We start from the raw sequence: 20481 nt of genomic DNA, 5'->3' as shown, positions 1-20481 counted from the left end.
GGAGGTAGTAAGCCTCCCAGACAACAATTGAGCCAGGAGAATAAAAGTTACTTTTACACACAAGTATTAAATATAAATAAACACTCACATAAGAACACTGAATGAATCTGTACATGAAAAGATTAAATTATACGTAGATAAGACTTGAAGATTCTTCATGCTAATCAGAGGGAAGGGTGGCAAGAGTGAGTAAACAAGAAGTATTTCTTATTATATGTTGAAAATGTTTCTATATTAAGTAAAAGTATTTTCTAGTCATAGAATAGAACCTGTAATAGTTCCTATAAGTAGAATTCTTTCCTCAGTAGTTGTCCTAGAAAACAAAACTTACTGTACATCTTAGCCCTTGATTCTACATACTGGACCGACTTTTATTTCCAAATAAAAAAATGAAAATGTTGAGATGTAAAAAAATGAAGAATAAGTACTCTAAAGTGAGTATATAATCAGAGCATTGCTTATCTTATAGATATCCGAGCCAGAGAGGATGTTATAGAAATAAGACAGCCAGCGGTATAAATAACATGCACACAGCATCATTCAAAGAATGAAAAGATGTCCCTTAAGATTTGAAAAAGTTAGCTGGGGAAGAAATGAAAGGAATTACTGTTAGGTCCAAATAGGGCCCCCCAAAGGCAGTGTCTTAAGTGGAAGGACTCTGACCAGGTCAACAGAAGGATTGCTATTGGGTAAACAGAAGCCTAAAGGTGGGTTTCTGCTTTTATCAGGAAAACACCGTCTCCCTTATTCACCCACAATGGTCAGCGTGCGTCAGGCCAGGGCATCTAGTTCCCCTGGGCAATCGGAATAATCTGGATGAGCTCACAGCCCACAACCCTGCTGACTGTCACAGAGCATCTGCTTGCTTTTCCACCATTTTGCTCTTTTCTCTGATTTCCACCACACCCTAATAAACAGTTTGATCTGTCAATAAACCTTCCTTTCTACTCAGGGAGTGGTCCAGGTCAGTGGTTTCACTGTGCTCTAGCTTATCATAATCAGCTTACATACAGCATATATGCTTGTGAATATAGGGAATTTAGTACTACAATTTTTCTTCCTAATAATAAAAATACAAGGTAGTCCAGGATATAAAATCAAAGAATAATTGATCTGTCTGGTCAGGGTAATCTGATTTCTTATTTGGCATTTAGGATGCTAATATCATAAAAGCTATATGCATGTGTCCCAGCCAACAGTCTGAGTCCACCTTCCAGCCATACCTGCCAGTATGCAGGTATTTGCAGAAGCTACCTTGACCCCTCTAGTCCAGGCCAACCATATGATGAAAATCTCAATGTCATCTGTGTCAATAGCATAGGAACTGTGACTGGATTGTGAGATACTGTAAAACAGCTGGTGCTTTGAGATACGAAGTTTTGGTGGAGTCTACTGTACAGTGTTCTGAGTGTCCTTACAATGCAAGTCCCCAGATTCAGTGACTTGCCAGGACTAAAAAAAACCATCCAAAGTCAAAGTTATGACTAAGAATTATTACAGCAAAAGAAATGAAAGCAAAAGCAACAAAAAGACCTGGTCCCAGTGAAAGCACACATGATGCTCCTAGATGCTTCTACCAGTGATAATAAGAAAAGCACAAGATGCAGGCAAGCCCTCCAGCAGCGAATTGTGATGGTGTGTGGTGTTGGCCCCAGGGAAGCTTCTCAGAGATACAGTGTCCCAGTTCTTACTGGGGGCTAGTCACGTAGGCACCTTCTGCCTCACACATGCCAAATGTCAGACTCCCAGAGTCAAACTGGTGCACATCTTACAGCACACCGTGACCACTAGCAGTTAGAGCACAGTGTGCCACTCGCTCTTGAGGAAGCTTTCCATAAGTGTTTCTGAGCAGTCTCAGTTCTGCTGTGTCAGGTGCTCTCTGCAAACCAGACAGCTGTCACTAACACAGGCATTGGTAAGAACCACATGGGCAGAGCCAATCACAAAACAGCGTTTGTAACACTCATGTGAGAAAACTAAAAGCAATTCACAGAAACCAGTATCAAATTAAAAAGTGTAAGCAATATTCTTTTTGAAATACACATCACTACAGAAAACCTCAGTAAAATTAATGTTTGAAAATTAATTCTTAATTGTAGTCTCCTAGGTGAACCTATGCTATTTTCATGCTACTAATAACATTACATAATTTAAAAGGTAATTTCTTACTAGCCAGTCTTCTCCATGCACCTGCTATGATGATGCTCAGCCTCCCAGGCCTACAGTAATGGAGCCAGACAGCCAACGACTGGAATAAATCATTTTACCCTGGTGTAAGTCAGGTGTCTTGTGACAGAAACACAAAAGCAACTAACTTAATAGTGAACACAAAATTAATTTAAGCATAATTTAAATGTCTGTAGAGAATACAATTATAAAACAATGTAATTGTAATTATGCAAAGGATGCTACACAATAATAATTTAATGATTATAAATTTAATGAAACCACAATAACATGACCAACATAAACTGCCAATTGGGCTGCTAAATACAGATATATTATTTTATACGAAGATAAAAAGCAAGAGAGCATTAAAAAGGTACAAGCCAAGACTGGAGGTGGTGGCACATGCCTTTAATCGTAACACTCAGGAGACAGAAGCAGGTAGTTATCTGAATTTGAGGCCAGCCTGGTGTACAGAGTGAGCTCCAGGATAACCAGGGTTACACAGAGAAACCTTGTCACGTGTGTGTGTGTGTGTGTGTGTGTGTGTATAAAATTTATACATATATATGTACATATAAATTAAATAACTATTATTATGCCTTTTTGTTTTTATGCTGAATGCTTGACTTGGCTGTCCTCAGATCTAACTTCCAATTAGATATAGACATGTTTATGGTAGTTTGGTAGCCTTTGTGGTTTTATCTTTGTGTCCCACAGTATTCCTTTATTAAACAATGGTCAGTGTGACATGACAGCACTGGGAAATGGGTCCAAACTGGCTAATGGGGTGTGGCTAGGCATTGTCCTCAGGAATAGATACAATCATGCAGTACAAAGGCTAAAGAAGTAGTTTTTCCCTCTTGTTCTTTCTCTGCTTCCTCACCTTCTAACGCAAAAGACAAACACTGTCTTGGAGTGAAAATGGCCCAACTTTTGAAAAACTGTTACTGCACTTTTCAATCCCAATTAATTATGAACGAAGAAAGTTCTGCTTGTTGCCCATTACCCAGTCTGTGTTCTGCTCTCACAGCATCACGATGAGCAGTATGCAGCATCAGTTTACTACTGCTGGTAAAGGGTTTTGTGAAGAGGCCAAAAATATCTCTCAGCGGTGTAACAGTTGTCCAGCCTGGGGAAGATCTTAGACTCAATTCCAAGCAATGCAAATAAATATTTATTAAAGACAATACAACAAGACCACAGTTCTTCTCATGGATTTAGTAATGTACCAGCCAAAAAAGTAAGATGAAACATAGACACAAAGAATTCAAAGAAGAGCCGGGGGTGGTGGCACATGCCTGTAATCTTAGCACTTGAGGAGGCAGATGCAGCCAGATCTCTGTGAGTTCGAGGCCAGCCTGGTTTACAAAGTGAGTCCAGGACAGTCAAGGCTACACGGAGAAACCCTGTCTTGAAAAAGCAAGCAAACAAAGAATCTAAAACAGTGATTAAACATGTGTCACAGGACAGCTGAAGAAGGAATTCAGCCATCGCTGGCTATCAGTAAACATATTGATGGTATAAATGATCAAAAGGTGTGTAGAAATGCCAATTGTGCTGCCGGATTTGACTATCGTTTCCCGTATTTACACCTTTACTTCCTTTAAAGGCCGAAATAAACGGACATGACTTTACTTCATTATTGTTGTGTTGTTGTTAAGTAGCAGGCAGTAAAAGATCTCACACCATAATTTGCAATTTACTACTAGTCTAATAAAAATATGGAAATCTCCAATTTCTTCTTCTTGCCTCTTTTCTCTCCACCAATTGACAAACCAGCAGCAGCAACAGGAGGAACAGCCACCCCTCCTCTATATCCTCTCTAGAGTCCCCAGAATTAGACTATCTTCAGCTGGTGGAATCATGCCCCTGCCGGAGCATGCATGAGGCAAACAGGGAGCTGCCGTGGACAGTCTGAAGCAACACCGTATCACACACCTGGGATTAAAACAAAAACATGTTTACGTAATATAACTAGGTTTTTAAAGACACCAAAATTCTCACTATATTTCCCACTTTTGGTTTTATCCCAATATTTGTGCTGTGTTTAGTGAGAAGTTATAAACAGAGACATTATCAATGAACTAAATACATCAGGGGTCAAGTTTATTTCTATAACTTGGTAACTCTCAGCTGTACTTGTTGAAACAGCGTATACTTTTTGCTGCGGAACCTCAACCTAGGGCTCCAAAGCTGCTTCCTGATGTCAAGAAATTATCTTGTATGTCCCTCCTGTACCTGCACTCGTTAGTCCAGTGACGCCCTTTACCACAATGTCTACAAATGCTGGGAAGCCTAGGCTTTCTTACTGAGAACCCAGTGCTGCCATACCATAAAATAACTGCGTTTTTACAACACCAGAATTCTCACTACAGAATACAAGAAGGAACAGCTAAAACTAAGGGCCATCAGAAAGGTTGTATGAAAATCTAATATATCAGAAGCTTTCTCAAGTGTATTTGTGTGTGTGTGTGTGTGTGTGTGTGTATGTATGTATGTATGTATGTATGTATGTATGTATGTATGTATGTGATAGAAGGAGAGACAGAACCCCAGCTGGACATTTCTCATCACCAAATGAAGCTCCCAGTACCAGGAATGGATTGCACATAATTGGGTTGTTAGCCCAAGGGGCCCCAAGCAGCTTAGGCTATTGCCAAGACAATTGGTTGCTCTTCAATAACTGATGCCGAGGCCCTGTTCCCTGAAGACAACACCTACACAACTAACTGGACATGGAGAAGTGAAGCTGGTGCCTACCTAGAGCTGTCACTCCTGCAGAGTATTCATAGTACTGAAAGTACTATGCTACCAAAGGAGAAAGGCAGACACCAATCCAACTACAAAACCTGTGACCTACAGGAATGATTTGCCTACAAGATATATTGGTATAATAGTGGCACAAAGCTTACGGGCATAGCCAATATCTTAGTGGATTTAAGGTCCACTACATGACATGGAGCACATCCCCAACAGGTCAAGAACCTGAGACAAGATAGGGCCGGGACCTAAAGGAAAACCAAATAGCACTGTTCTGGCAAAGGAATGTAGCCATAAAATGACTCCTAATGACATTCTGCTATGGGCATAGATCAATGCCTTGCTCAGCTGTCATCAGAGAAGCTTCTTCCTGCAGTAGATGGGAATAAATTACAGAGACCCACAGCCAGACAATATGCAGAGAACGAGAGACCTTGGGACACTCAGCATTAAACAAGGCGTCTTCATCAAATTCTTCCACCCAGGGCTCAGGGAACCCTGTGGAAAAGGAAGAGGAAGGATTATAGGAGCCAGAGGAGATGAAATACACCAAGGAGCCAATGCCCTCTAAATACAGCAGGACAGATGCACATGTGAATTTGAGACTGAGGCAGAATGCACAGAGCCTTAGGGTTCAGCATCAGACGGGGTCCCAGCACTGAGAGGAGGAGTCTTAAGTCCACGTCACTAACCCAGAAGCTATCTCCAACTGAGAACTGTTCACAAATGAATTAAACTTATTTTGAACATGTAAACACAGAGCATATTCATGCAAGTTGACAATGCAAGATCTCTTCCCTCAAACTGAGAGGCTAAAACTTATATGAAAGTCCTCAAATATATTCATGCAGTTAATATAAATACCGTCACTTCCTCCCCTCAGGAAAGAGATTTTCAAAGTGAAAAATCTCAATCTCGTGATTTTCCTATGATTTTCCAAATGATGCCACATAGTTAAAAATATTCAAGGAACAAAATTTTTATGTTAAAATGCCTGAACAGATTCATGTTTAATAGTTACTTTCTTTTTCTACACGGAATTTTGCTAGTATGATGTATTAATTTTGTCAAAGAAGTAATGTGTGTATGTTTTTGTTTTTTGACAGTTTTTCTGGTCCCCCTCCATCACACACACAAACACACACACACACACACACACACACACACACACCCACCACACACACACACACACACACACACACCACACACACACACACACAGAGAACTTTAAATCTTTGTTCTGCACATGGGAGAAAACATGTTTTTTGTTTTGTTTTGTTTTTTGCTTAACATAATGCTTTTCATTTACATCTGTTTTCCTATGAATGGCACTTTTCCATTTTTTCTTTAGAACTGCATACAATTTCATTATACATACACACACATATATATGCATCATATTTTTAAAGTTTACAGTTTCTTCTTTATTTTACATTTAAACTCATACTTTTTATGTTTTCCTTTTTTGAAAATAGATTTTTTTCTCCTTATATAATACATACTGATTACGGTTCCCCTCCTTCTGCTCCCATTTCCTCCTCCTCATCTCTCCCATCCAGGTCTATCCCCTTTCTGTCTCTTTGTAGAAAACAAACAGGCTTCTAAGGAATAGTAATAAAATATAAAATATAAAAAGACACAACAAACTAACACATTGGAATAGGACAAAACATACAGATGGAAAAGAGCCTGAGACAAGAAACAGATATAGATATAGAGACCCACTCATCCATACACTTAGGAATCCCCCCAAAACACTTAAATGAAAACCATAATAAAAATGCAAAGGATCTATAGGGTAAAAAGAGAGAAACTGGATAAATAAAATAAAAGTGAAAGTTTTTATTTAAAAAAAAAAAAGATTAAAAATGCTCTAATATAGTACAAGACAGCTGTCCTCCGAAGAGGCCATGAGGTTCATTTTCTGTTGGCCATCCACCACCAGGCGTGCAGCCTGCACTTACAAGTAGTTCACTGGCCAGTGAGACTCCCTTGGAGAAAATTAAATTTTCATTTGCAAGTAGTTATTGATTGGAGATAGCTTCTGGGTTAACAGTGGGGCCATGTCTCCACTTCTTTCAGCTCTAGGACTCTCTGCGGTGCAGGGCCATGCATGCTGGCTCGGTCTTTGAGTTCATATGTTCTATTGATTTGAAAGGCCTTGTTTCACTGGTGTCCTCTGTACCCTCTGGCCCTTACACTCTTTCTGCCTCCTCATCCTCAGGGGAGGGATTTGATGGAGATATCTCGTTTAGGGCTGAGTGTTCCAAGGTCTCTCATACTCTTTGTATATTGTCTGGCTGTATTGGCTGCCTCTGTATTGGGATATAATGATGTCAGTTTTTGGGGGGAGGGGAAGTTAAGGAGAAGGCAGTGCTCAAGATTGAGTTGAGGGCTTCCTACATGTCCAGCAGGGGCGCCACCACTTGACTGTATCCCAGCCTCATGCTAGGTTTTTTTTTTTTTTTTCCTAGTTTAATCTATTTAATGAGTCATTTGAACACTTCCCCGTGTACCTGTTTGCTGTTCTTCTGCTTCCCGTTGTGGAATGTGTATTCATTCTCTTCCTTACTGGAGGGTGTTACTGGTGTTTATTTGGGGTATATAGAAATTCGAATGTATTCTGGATATCTTTTTTTGGCAGATATCTTTGTGTACCTAGACTCTTCTGCTATTCAATAGTAAGAACTAAACATGCGTGCAAAAATACGGATATGCTTGATATTTCGAAACTTGCAATTTTAGGAAGAAGGTGAATAGTGTTTAAATGGAAATTCATAATTTTAAGTTTAAGGTAAATTTAAATTTTATTACTTTGCTCTTGGTTTTAGGTGCAGTTAAAAACTAGCATTTGTAGTCAGTATGTAATACGGATGCAACCAACAAGCAGGTGCCTTTCTACCCTGGAGTGTGCTGCCATTGCTCTTTCCATCTTGGAGGAAAACCAGTGCATACAAGAGGTATGTGGAAGTCACAGACTTAGACATGCATAGCTTGTGAACTGTGTACGTCAGGTGAGAGTGGAGTGTATCTACAGTCAATATTTATGAACTTTCATAATCTTCTCCCCCTCTGGCATTTTACTGTGTTAGCATTCCAGATTGCACTATTTAAATATTCCCACTAACCTGTGCAAACAGCATTTTTAATATGCTAAATTGCATGTAAGTAGCACAACATTCAATAGAGTTTTTTTGGCTGGATTTTTTTTCTTTACTATTTTCTACTTCTTTTTTTCAGTACTAGTTTGTATTCTCTTATGATCAACTTTTTTTCTTTTTAATTAAAAGAACATCTTCCAGCCACATAACTTATTTACATTGGTGCCTTTATTTGAGATGTGCTAACATTCTGCTTACTTTATTAAACTTGCTTAAAGTATAAAATAGGTAGTTGTATTGATATAAATGCCCATAGAATATGAAAAGGATTTAAACCTACAATCCATAGTATACTTAATTACCATGAAATTGTAATGATTATGTGTGTGTATATATACATATGTATGTATATATATATGTATAATTATCAGCAGAGAATAACATTTCAATGAGCTTAGTAATATCTCAACTTTTTGGCACTTGTTAGAAACTTTGCATTTATAACAAAAGAAAAGAATAGTAAATAAATACTTTTAAGGTGAGCTATGAAAAATAAGTGAACTATTATTTTTTTACTTACGACAAAAATGTCAAAGGGTGACAGAAATAAGGAAATAGAGTTGATGAACCCCTCCAACACACATGCTCCCACACAGGCATGCGCATGCATGCATTCACACACATACTCTTCCTGCCTCTTCTTTCTCTCATTGTAGAGCGTCACTACTGTTAAGTGACAATGCCTTCATCATGAATAAAATCCCAGCATTGAATAAAATGTAATTCAGAGTAGCTGAAGTCACAGAGGTATTAACTTTGAAGAAAACAAAACAAAACTAAAAGAGATTTCCAGAGGCAGAAGAGTCAAGAGTGCTGGGAGCCAGGATTGAGTGCTTTGCCCTTCCTGGGCCTGAGTTACGGAGAGTGAGAGGTGGAGGCTTTCTTCTTTTGATGGAAGTCTTGTCTCATGATGCGGCTTCCCTTGAGTCTGTCTGTAGACTGTTGCAGTGAACCAGTTTCATTCTCTCATGTTGTCTTTGAGAAGAGCGTTAACAGCAATCCTAGTTCTTACCTTTCTTCGTTACCTGTCACCTTCCTCTATCTGTGTAACTTTATTTACATCTGTTCACTTTTCCTTCTTGATAAAGCCGGAAACATTCATGGATGACAAAAACGTAATAACTGACACTGATTCCTGCTAGATTAGATGTGATGGTTTATGATATGATATCCTAAAAATAAAAGAGGAATCCTATCTTGACCACAGAAGACTCAGGTCCTAAGTGTAATATCTGAGAGTAAGCACCGGTAACATACCGGGTTGTGACAGGACCCCACGTATCCTGAGCTTTCGTTACTCCTCATGGGTGGGTGGAACACAAGCTTTCTTAGTAACAGTGAGGGCCTGGCGCGCTGATTGTGCTTACTTTGGCCTTGAGGAATAATCAAATCACAGTGGCCAGGAGTAGAGAAAGAGTGTCTGACATGCACACCCATGATCTGGGTGACTCTAATATGGTCGGTGAGAGCATGAAGGGAGACATGTCTAAGGAAACATCTCAAGTTATTTATTATAGAAAACATATTTGCTCCCAGCTTATAGTATAAGCTGTTTTCTTGGCAAGTGAACCCTAAGGCCAATCTGTTAAAAATTAGTTACACAAAAATAAATAAGACCCTTCTTATTGTCTTCTGTGACAAAGGGTATATTGCTTTCTTCCTTGCAGGGGGTGGGGGGGGGCAGGACGCGGAAATCTGTGGTATGTTTCTCCTAGAAAACTTCAAGATCATGGAAACCAGCAAAATATTGTGTGGCTTTATTCCATAGACGTCAGGCTCCTAAGAATAAACAAACTTGACGTAACATTGATTTTCAATCTTTTCGCTTATCCCCATACTTTATGATTGAGCAATGATCAAACACAGGAAGTAGCAGGAAGTGAGAGGCTCTGAGAGTGTGGCTCCCTGAAGGAGCATAGTATGGGTGTTGAAGTTGTTTTGAATTGCAGCTTTACCACCTGTTGTCAGCAAGCTTGGTGGGGCAGATGGTATAATCTCTCTTTGTACTTGATTTTCCTTTCAAACATATATAAAAATGGGGCTGTAGCTCCGTGAACGAGCACTTGCCTAGTATGTTCAGCCATGTTGAAATGGGCAGTCCTGAGTTAGGAATGCAGCTTGCAAAGGGTATTAAGAACTCGGGTTTGGGGGCTGACGAGATGATTCAGCAGTTAAGAGCACTGGATATTCTCCTAGAGGATCCAGCTTTAATTCCCAGTGTCTACACAACAGCGCAACTGTCTGGACCTTCTATCCCAGGAATCTAATGACATCTTCTTGTCCTGAAGGCACTGAATGCCTGTGGTGCACAGACATACAATACTCATACATGTGAATAAACACAAAAAGCACGTTTCTTCTGTCTGTATGTCATCCTTTGTGTTCGGCTTTCATCTTCATGTTTATTGCTGGCTGATCATGATAGTTGTCTCACCTCTAACAATCATGTTCTGCCAGGAAAAGGGTACAAAACCAAACAACCCCAAAACCCAGAAAACCCCTTATGGTACCTAAATCTTTTGAGTGCCTCTGAAAGCCCTATTCCAAGTCTGTCATTCACCTGTCATCACTCATTGTTTTATTAATAGATGGGTGCAGAACCCTCATGAATACAATTTGGGTTCTGTTAATAAGGATAAAAATGGACAGGGAAGCAATTACCGCCATAGAGTTTAACACTCTGTTGTAAAGCAAAGCTTCTTCTACCATGTTTTCTCCCCACACCCCAAGACAGGGTTTCTCTGTGTAGCCTTGGCTGTCCTGGACTTGTTTTGGCTGGCCTTGAACTCACAGAGATCCGCCTGCCTCTGCCTCCCTGAGTGCTGAAATCATAGGCACGTGCCACCGTGCCCGGTTCTACCATGTATTTTGTGTATGTGGGAGAATAAATTTTCTTACAGACATTTGGAAATTTTTCTATTATTTTTTTTTCTTTTTAAAAATGATTGATTAATGGCTTTTTCAACCTAAACCTTTGCTATTGTTATTTAAATAGTTTTGATAAGAACCCTTACATCCAAAGACTATGACCAAAAAAATGTGTTTAAAATACGATATAATTTTGTTTTAGTTTTTGATCTTGGGTAACCTCATGTAGAACATGTGTTCCTATTGTATGACAGCCTTCACCGCCTCTGTTAGCTTACATGTATATCCAAGTAACACATTACTGTTACATGCTTGGCTCTGCAGGTATTTGACTTTAGACAGGGTATTTCAAATGTCAGCTCTGTGTCTTCTATGGACCACTGTGATCCTGTGCCATCATGGCCTTGTTTGTGTCAGTGAGGTATACTAATTTGTGACTGAAACTCAACTAATTTGATGTGCCTATATTTGTATCCGAATGTTTCTTTTTAAACATCTTGTTAACAGATTAAATTATTATAATGACAAATTTTCATGTTATTTAAATAAATTAATGTATGAAACTTAATTCAGACTCTATTACCTGTATGTGAAATCAGTATAAAACCTTTTTATTAGAATGTGAGTTTAGAATAGCCATTGCTCTTCACAGTTAAAGGCAATAGTAAGAAAGGGCACATACATGTCTCTGTTGGAAGGAGAGATGTAGATGGAATACAAGTTGTCACACGTTTAGTGTCTTTTTTCCTCAACAGACTCTGCTTCGGCCTCTTCAAGCACTGTGTTCTTTCCAGCTTCAGCATGGTGCTCAGATTCGCCTCAGCAAGGAGTATCTTCTGAAGAATGGATTGTATCCCAAGCCAATGCCAAAGAACAAACGCAAACTCAGGAAGATGGAGCTCTTAATGAACAGTGTCAAAATTTAGCGGAGTTGTCCCCGTGGTGCTCATTTACCTGCTTTAGCTGACGAGACTGTGTTAAATCTTCCCAGTTTAGGCTTGGGGGCTCTGAAGAGGGAACACTGGCAGGCTCTCGTGCTGAGCAGCGCGGTCTGCTTGGCGGCGGCATCACACGGCACACTTCCACTGACTGTGAAAAGCGGTTTCACGCTGTCTTTGTGTTTTTGTTGCTTTTGTTTTGTTTTTTCAAGACAATGTTTCTGGATGTAGCCTGTAGACCAGGCTGGCCTCGAACTCAGCTCTGTCTTCCTCTGCCTCCGGAGTGCTGGGATTAAAGGGCATGTACCTCCTTCATCCAACTATTGTATTTGTTTTAAAAGATGTGATTTTAATACATTTTTACAAAAGACCTATTCTGTATTAGTTTTTAGCCTAGAGTAAGGACTTATTTATCAAATGAAGAAAACTGTGCCTGGGAGCATGTTGTTTCCGTCAGTGTGTGTGGATGCTGTGGTGTAGCACAGTGATGGCTTACGTCCTAAGAACTAATGCCGCAGCCTTGTAAATGAACTTCAGAGTGAGAAATCAGTGACGAAAGTGGGTTGTTTATTTCATTAAATAGTATAAAGGAACAAGGAAACTTTGCTGTTTAGGGTTGAAATGGGACTCAGTGAGTGTGATTTAAAACATCATCTCTTACTGTCTGGATTCTTATGGAGTGCATCCATTTAATTTTGAAATAGCCTAAATTCTCATTGGGAATTGCTTTGCATAAGTTTCAGTTTTTCAGTGTTCATTGAACAAGTTAACTGGTGATAAGAGGTATTTAGTGATGTTTCTATGTGGAGATGACTGAATACAGCATAATACAGCTGTCATTTAAGAACGTATTTCTATAAGTAGCTCTACTTAAACTCTTTTAAAAGAGAAAAAACGTTCAATGTGAAAGATAAAATTTCCTCACCTTATTAGGAGAATACTTATTGATATTTTATATAGAATAAGAGGATTTATATGCTATATATTTATATCTATCTTACAGGTAAGCAAACACTTTAGCAAGATCAAGGTGTTTCATTTTGACTTTTGCTCATAATTACTAGAGTTTCCTGAATCCAGTGTTAAATTGGAAGGGAAAACCATAATGCCTTTTAACTGTGATTTTGATAAATCTCTGAGTGTGACATGAATATACACCGGTTTCTGATGATTTTCATGTTTATTATTGGCCCACATTAAACACTCATCAATTGGCTGGTCCCAATTAGAATGCTAACAAGTATGTGTCAAATTATGTAAAAATATTAAAACTAAATTTGTCTTCAATTACTTACTTATGTTTGCATTTAAAAACAAGTTGGTTTTTAATAACCAAATGTCTAGTGTTAATTTATTATTTGTATAATAATGAAAAATAGTATACTGTATAATGATTTCTAAGGAATGACTTAAAGCAATCTTCCCATAATTTTTTTTATGTTGGAATTAAATGCTGCAAAATCTTTTGAGTGTTGGGATTACTCTTTAAGAAAAATCTGACAAATGATACTATTTATTTTTCCAAACATCAGTTTGTGTTTACCATTTACAATAACCTTTTTGTTTTAAAGATATTGAATACTTAAAAGAAGATATATCTAGGTAGAAGAAAGATGACAGATTTGAGACAGTTGGCATTTTGCTGCATCTGTGAATCCAAAAAAGCATTAGGTGCATGGCTATAGGGAGTGGAGAGTGACATGGAAAGTCAGGAGTGCAGCAGCAGACAGATAGGAGGCAAATCCAGAAAACCAGAGGTGTAGATTTGTAGAAAAAAAATGGACCCAACGGTAGCATGCCAATGGTATTTTTCAGAAATGTACTTTAAGGTGGATACCTGCAGTGTGCAGTCTACATTTGCACCACAAGCAGACAGGGGAGAAGAGCCCACCTCCTCCTTAGTGTGCACACTGGTACTTTGGGATCATCTTAGGAGAAGTCTTGTGGTCAGACCTTTTGGTCAAGAAAACCTCTGCATTCTTTTGTCCTCAGGCCCAAAAGTCCTCCAGGCTGAGTGAGTGACCGCTCTGAGAATCAGAGACTGGCTGTAGCTTGGATATAGGTTCATGAACCTTTAGTACAGTACCATTTGCTGGTTGTGTTTGGAGGAAAGTGGGAGATGATTACACTAGGAAAGGCAGCCTGAGTTTGAGAGAGGGAGATTACCTGTGTGTGGCTATGAGCAGGTAGGAGCGAGACTGGTATGTCTACGGCTTGTAGGATTGCTAATTTCCTGTTGTCATTGTGGGCACATACTCTTTTCCTAATTCTTGATTTTTTGATAAAGTAATTTAAAATAAACTCAGTGAGAATTAAGAGACAAAGAAAACCACAGTTGAAGGTGCAAAACCGTAACTGATCAAGGCACAGAGAATACGGGATTGCAGAATGCTTACCCCTAAATGGCACATCTGTATCACACACCCTCCATCCAAGGCTTAGAGTTCATTGCGGAAGAGGAGGCAGAAAGATTGTAAGAGCCAGAGATAGTGGATTCAGTGTTTTCCAGATACAGCATGGTTGTTGAAAGTTGGAGCTTGCAGTAGTTGTGACAGTATGTATAAAGCTTGTGAAAGCTTAAGCCAGACCAAATCCAAGCATAGAGAGGGGAGATGGGCACAAAGACTCAGCCCTAACTGAAGAGCTCTTTACAATTGATCACTTCTAGGAGATGCAAATTTCATTTTTCTTTGTGTGGCTCCTGGCAAGTCCATCACACTCCAGTGGGTGACCATACATTCAAGAGTATATGGGCAGCATAAATAGACTCAATGGATTTTTTTTTTTTAATTACACAGTGGTAAGTGAGTAATAAAGAGGGGTAGATCTTGGAGAAGTTGAGGCAAATAGGTTAATATGATGACAGTACATTGTATGAAATTCTTAAAGAGCTGATAAAAAAAAATGAGGAAAAGAGAACAGGTGAGGAGTATGCTCTATGCCTGCAATCCTAGCATTGGAGAGGGGAAGCAGAGAATGATCCTTGTAGCTTGCTGGCTAGACAGACTAGCAGAATTGGTATGCTTTTGGTCCTGTGAGACTCTTCTTTTGGGGGAGAAAAAAAAAAAGATGGAACATGATTGAGACCCAACATTGATTTTGGGCATGAAAAAGCATTCTACCTTTTCAGGCCAACCAAGGAGAATATATTTAACCTTAATATTATTTGGATTAGCATTGTATTTGCATAGAAATGTCTGTGCCTGACCTAGGAGTCAGCATTCCACATTGTGCCCACTCTTTCTCTGGCTTTTACGTTCTGCAATGTTCTCTGAGCCTCGGAGGGGCTGTTACAGACGTCCCACTTGCGGTTGAACATTAAATGGTCATTTATCATCAGCACTTTGACCAGTTAAGAGTCTGTAGTCACTGTCACTCACTTAAAAGGGAAGCTCCTCAGGCAGAAGCAGGTGGATGTCTGTGAGTTCGAGACCATCCTGGTCTACAAGCGGAGTCCGGGACAGCCAGAGCTACACAGAGAAACCTTGTCTCAAAAGCAAACAAAAGAAGCTCTTCTGACTAAGCCGATATCAGCACTAATCTGTGCTGCAGGATATTTGATCCCAGAGAATGTGAACTGTAAGAACCTGTCTTTTGTTTGGTGTGGTTGAGCCCAAACACACACCTTTAATCTAAGAACTGAATGTTTATTGTAAATATGGGATTAAGGTGAGGTTCAGCCAGCCCTAGCACACACCTTTAATCCAAGAGCTTTCTGTACACAGGATTTAATAAAGTTAACCCTAGGTTAAGAGCAGAGCAAGAAACCAGCTGACAGGGTGGGAGAACTTTGAGTTGAGGGGATACTTAAGACAGCCTGTAGAAGTCAGAGGCTTTTAGCTTTTAGCTCTTTTAGCTTTTGAGCTCTTCAGCTCCTTGGCCTTTGGCTTTTTGAGCTTTGAGCTAACAAGCTTTGGCTTTGAGTTTTTTGGCTTTTTCCTCCTGGGCTGTCAGCTGACCTCGTGAGCCTTTTGGGCCTTTTCCATCAGGAAGTGAGCTGAGTAGGAAGGTCAGCTGGGTGCTTTCTCTGCCTCTCTGAGCTAGCATGTTTTCACCCCAGTGTCTGTCTCCTGAGTCTTTATTGTTAAAATAGAATGATTGGGATTTTCATTTAAAACAACAAATCTGTGGACACATGATGAAAGCATGTCCGCTTAGTAAAACAGCAGCTATAGCTTCCCGCCGACTTAGGATCTCTTCAGCCACAGGCTTTTGACCAGTACCCGAAAGGATTTCTCCCCTAAGGAGTAGGCCTTAATTCCAGTGAGAATGTGATTGGCTACTCCTATAATAGATTTGCCTCTATTGCATTTAAGGTGCATTTACCTGGCTGGTCAGTATCATGCCACATAACACCATACCTAAGGCAGTTCTCCCTGAGCATTGTGCCAAGTATTTACTGGCACTGTGAGGGTTGCCTGTCAGGAGGAAGTTTCCACCTTAGTTCCAACTTCATATCTCTGTGTCATGCAGCCAAACCACCCAGTAACGCCAGCAATTGGGTCTTACCATCCAGTTCTGTTGGGCAACCAACAGCAGTAGCAATCATATTCTGTATTTTTGGGGGGATCAGAGAGCTCACAGGAAGGTAGCCCACTCCTGGCTACCTGGTTTTCATTAATATGCTATGGCTTCTAGAAGCAGCCTTATCCTTTCTAACAAGGCAGCTCTAGTTTTGTTATTTTGCTTTTTTAGTTTTTAATTAGCCTTCCTATTATATGGTTTCCGTATCATTTTAAAAATAATCTACCATTAGTTTTGGTTGATTTTTACCCTAACCTCCTTCACTTCCCTCATCCTTCTTCCCCAATATCCTTGCTCCAATTCTTTCCTCCCTACATTTGAATATTTGAATATCTAGCTAAAAAAAACAAAAACTTGCTATTAGTACTGTCTGCATTTCCCCCTCTAATCTGTATTGGGGATTGAGATCCCAAGAGAAGGCTGCCCACCAAGAAAACACCTATAAAAAAGTACATATATTTATAAGTTAGAAACACAAGGACTACACGGCTTCTCCTAAAGTCTATAACTTTTAAATAACCAGTCTAAAGGTAAGGAGATTATTCTAGTGTTGAACAAAGAATTAAAAATTAACAAACAAATGGACAAAAACCCCGAGCAGTATCTAAAGTAGGATTCTAATAAATGAAACAAGGAATTTAATTCAAGAAATGGATGAGAAAACCAGCAAAGACACAAATGCCAAAATTAAATTTAAATAATAAAAAAAGATCAGCAACAATAGTAGCAGAAGTTTTAAAAATGAAAAGCTCTATAAGTCAACTAAAACTTTCAGTAGAGGGCCAGTGGGACAGCTCAGCAGCTAAATGCACTTGTCATTTGGGTGTGGTTCTAGACTCCATACGAGGTGAGTCCCACAATTTTTCCTCTGAACTCTATACCTATGTTTGGCATGTATTTGCATACACATCCAAGCCCCTCCCAATAAATGTAAAAGACATTCATTTAGCAATAAAGAACAACAAACAAAACCAGCAACCATGAATACAACTCTCAAGGGCTCTTGGGAGCACGATTAAGACATGAAACATAAGAATCAATCTGTAAAACGAAGAGTTGAGATATAAACTGAAAGCATAGAAGGCCTACATTATGAAATTAGAAGAAAATTCCTGAAATATAGGGAAAGCATTTAGAACTGAAATAGAAGTGGAAAAAAAAAAAAAAAAAAGCACTAAGTCACAGAGTTAAAATGCTGTATATACTAGAAAGAAGCCTGCAAACTGCAAAAGAGAAGTGCCAGTTTCCAAAGGCAAACTCAGCAAGTTACGTTAGACCTCTCAGCAGAAACCCTCAAAGTAGGACACACATGATATTTCAAGTCCTGAGGGTAAATATCTGCCAACCAAAGTTGCCCAAATAATATCCAGCAAAGTTACCTATTTAAGTCAATGTAGAAATAAAGACCTTCCAACATAAGCAGGCTAAGGCATTTCATGAACATAAGTAAATATTGCAGAAAACTAGGGTAGGAACCCTCCATACAGAGGAGGAAGAAAGAGTCACGAACATTCTTTGAGGAAGGAAATTTCGTCAATAGGTGAGCAATGAGATTTAGGAAAGAGCCACACACGTTCAGCCCAGCAAACAAGAGAGCCCCTCACATGCGTAAGTGAGAAGGAAGGAACACAGTATTTGAATGAAGCAGAAAAGGTTTATATATGTGTCAGCTTGTCTTTCTCAATAATGCTAACTATAAATGGTCTTCAATCTCCAACTCAAAGATACAGATTGGATTATGAGAACAAGAGAACTGGTTGTTTTCAAGAAGGCAGATGTGGAAGAGAGGAAGGGAGGGGGTGATGTCAACCAAAACTAATCTTTTTTTTTTTTTTAAGTCATAAGGGAACTAGATAGTAGTTAGGCTAATTAAAAACTAAACCCTCAGAGTAGAGAGGTGGCTGTCAGGCCTAGGCTATCATGCTTTGACAGGTAGACTCAGGTGAGATACAGGTCTCCCAGACACTGGCCTCACTGTTGCTCTTTTTAACTCCCCGCCTTTTTTTCCCAAGACAGGCTTTTATTGAAGTCCAGCTTTGATATCATCTGATATAACTGAGCCGGGGTGTAGATCCTGAGGCTGGCTGGTGACCCTGCAGACTTTCTTTGAGGGCAAACTTCAAGGCCAGAACTGGTACTGGCAATGGCTTCCACTGATGGTGCAAGTGGGGGCTAGGGCTGATGGCTCCTAGCGAGGGCTTCCACTTATAGTGGCAAAGCATCTAAAAAAGAAAGCGAAAGAAGGAGAGAAAAGAAACACACACACACACACACACACACACACACACACACACACACACCACACCCCACACTTGATGAAGTAAGACAGACTCCAGCAGGTAGGTTTCAATAAGATTCTTTCAAGTTTCTCTTACTTTACACATTTATACACACACACACACACACACACACACACACACACACACACACACACACACACACTGGTAGATGGAACTATGAAGAGCAGGTTCCAGCCCAACCAGCTATTGTATATATACATACATACTTTGGTGGATGGAACAGAATCCAAAGAGTGAGCTCCAACAACCTTATAGACACACATACACACACACACACACACACACACACACACACATCTTTGTGGATGTAAAAAGATCCCACAACCTTATACACATACATGTACTCATGCACACATCTTTGTGGATGGATAAAGATTCTAACAACATTATTTCTCCCAGAGCTTATATATCCCATTAAGATCGTTCAAGCAGTACAAAAATCCCAATGTGTTTACATTCTATTTCTCTTTAAATGAAGGATTAAAATGAGTATATGTAGGAAAAACATATTCCTCAATACCTTCACTTGATCAAATGTTTTACGTATTATAGGTAAGAAACAAACATGAAAAACAAGTTACCTTTGTACTATGCAACTTGCTATATATTAACAGAGTATAAGCAGGCAAGGTAATCTTTAAGCCAGCCTCTATTTACTGGCAGGTTGCAGAAGAAAGAATCAATTATCTTAAAAGGTAATTATAAAGATCTTTATCACAAATCTAGAGTTCTATATAAAAAAGCAATCAGCCATTTCTACTTTAAATCCTAAAGGTGCTAATCTACTCATTAATAATTTTATTAAACCAGGAAGCTGAGGGCAAAAATAAGTATAAGAAGTAAAGCTGGGCGGTGGTGGCACATGCCTTTAATCCCAGCACTTGTGAGGCAGAGGCAGGCAGATCGATGTGAGTTCGAGGCCAGCGTGGTCTACAAAGTGAGTCCCAGACAGCCAAGGTTATACAAAGAAACAACAACAACAACAAAAAAAAAAAAAAAAAAAAAAAAAAAAAGAAAAAAAAAAGAAAGAAAGAAAGAAAGAAAGAAAAAAGAAATTAGTCATCTTGAAGTCCAGCTTCAGTGAGAGTCATGTCAGCTGGTGCTAATTTGGGTATTTATTGTCTTTGCTCACCAACCTCAAAAAGTCCCAAGCTTTACTAGTAAAAGTGTACTTTTTCTTAACTTTAAATTGTTCGTTAATATTTTCTGTATCAGGGCCAACAGTAAAAACATCTTTACCTAACCATGCTAAATAATCTGTTTTTCTCTTAAGATTTTTTACGTCAGAGTCACTAGCAAAAAAGATCCCTATGTAACCTTGTTAAACAATCTATTTTTCCAAGTTCTTTCTAAGATTGATTGTCAACAATCTACATCTGCAGGTTCTTTTCAAGGATGGTGGTTGAATCATAATCTGCTCCAGCAGCAATGCCTGAAAGAGATCAAGCATTGTTATTGTGAATACCAATGATACAGCCAGTGAGGGGCTGGAAGCCCTCACTATAGTATTCACTTAATTCATATATTAAGGGGATTATGAGGACCTCAAGAATAGCAAGCAGAGCTATGCTCCATAACAGCATGAAGTCCTCAGGACACGTAGTTCTCAGGGTTATGCCTGGCTGAGACACACCCATCGTGGGTCTGCTAACTGGTGGGCCACATTCCATGAGTTCTAGAGCTGTTTTGCTGTTCCTCCTGCACAGCCCCCAACAGGGTCTCTCTATGTTGCCTTGGCTGTCCTGGAACTCAGGCTGTAGA

The 20481-nt window shown here is 39.4% G+C and overlaps 1 protein-coding gene across 1 annotated transcript in view; it reads left to right on the top strand.

Moving 5' to 3' along the window:
* The window catches only part of Dtwd2 (DTW domain containing 2), a 44730-nt gene extending 32683 nt beyond the window's left edge, over positions 1 to 12047 (top strand). The window contains exons 5-6 of the mRNA XM_051163295.1: positions 7761 to 7889; positions 11714 to 12047. Coding sequence (XP_051019252.1) covers positions 7761 to 7889; positions 11714 to 11884 — 300 coding nt within the window. The 3' untranslated portion in view covers positions 11885 to 12047. The remainder of the gene's footprint in view (positions 1 to 7760; positions 7890 to 11713) is intronic.
* The last annotated feature ends 8434 nt before the right edge of the window (positions 12048 to 20481 follow it).

This window comes from Acomys russatus, chromosome 20 (assembly GCF_903995435.1).
Source record: "Acomys russatus chromosome 20, mAcoRus1.1, whole genome shotgun sequence".
Lineage (NCBI taxonomy): Eukaryota > Metazoa > Chordata > Mammalia > Rodentia > Muridae > Acomys > Acomys russatus.
This window is presented reverse-complemented; position numbering and strand designations above follow the sequence as displayed.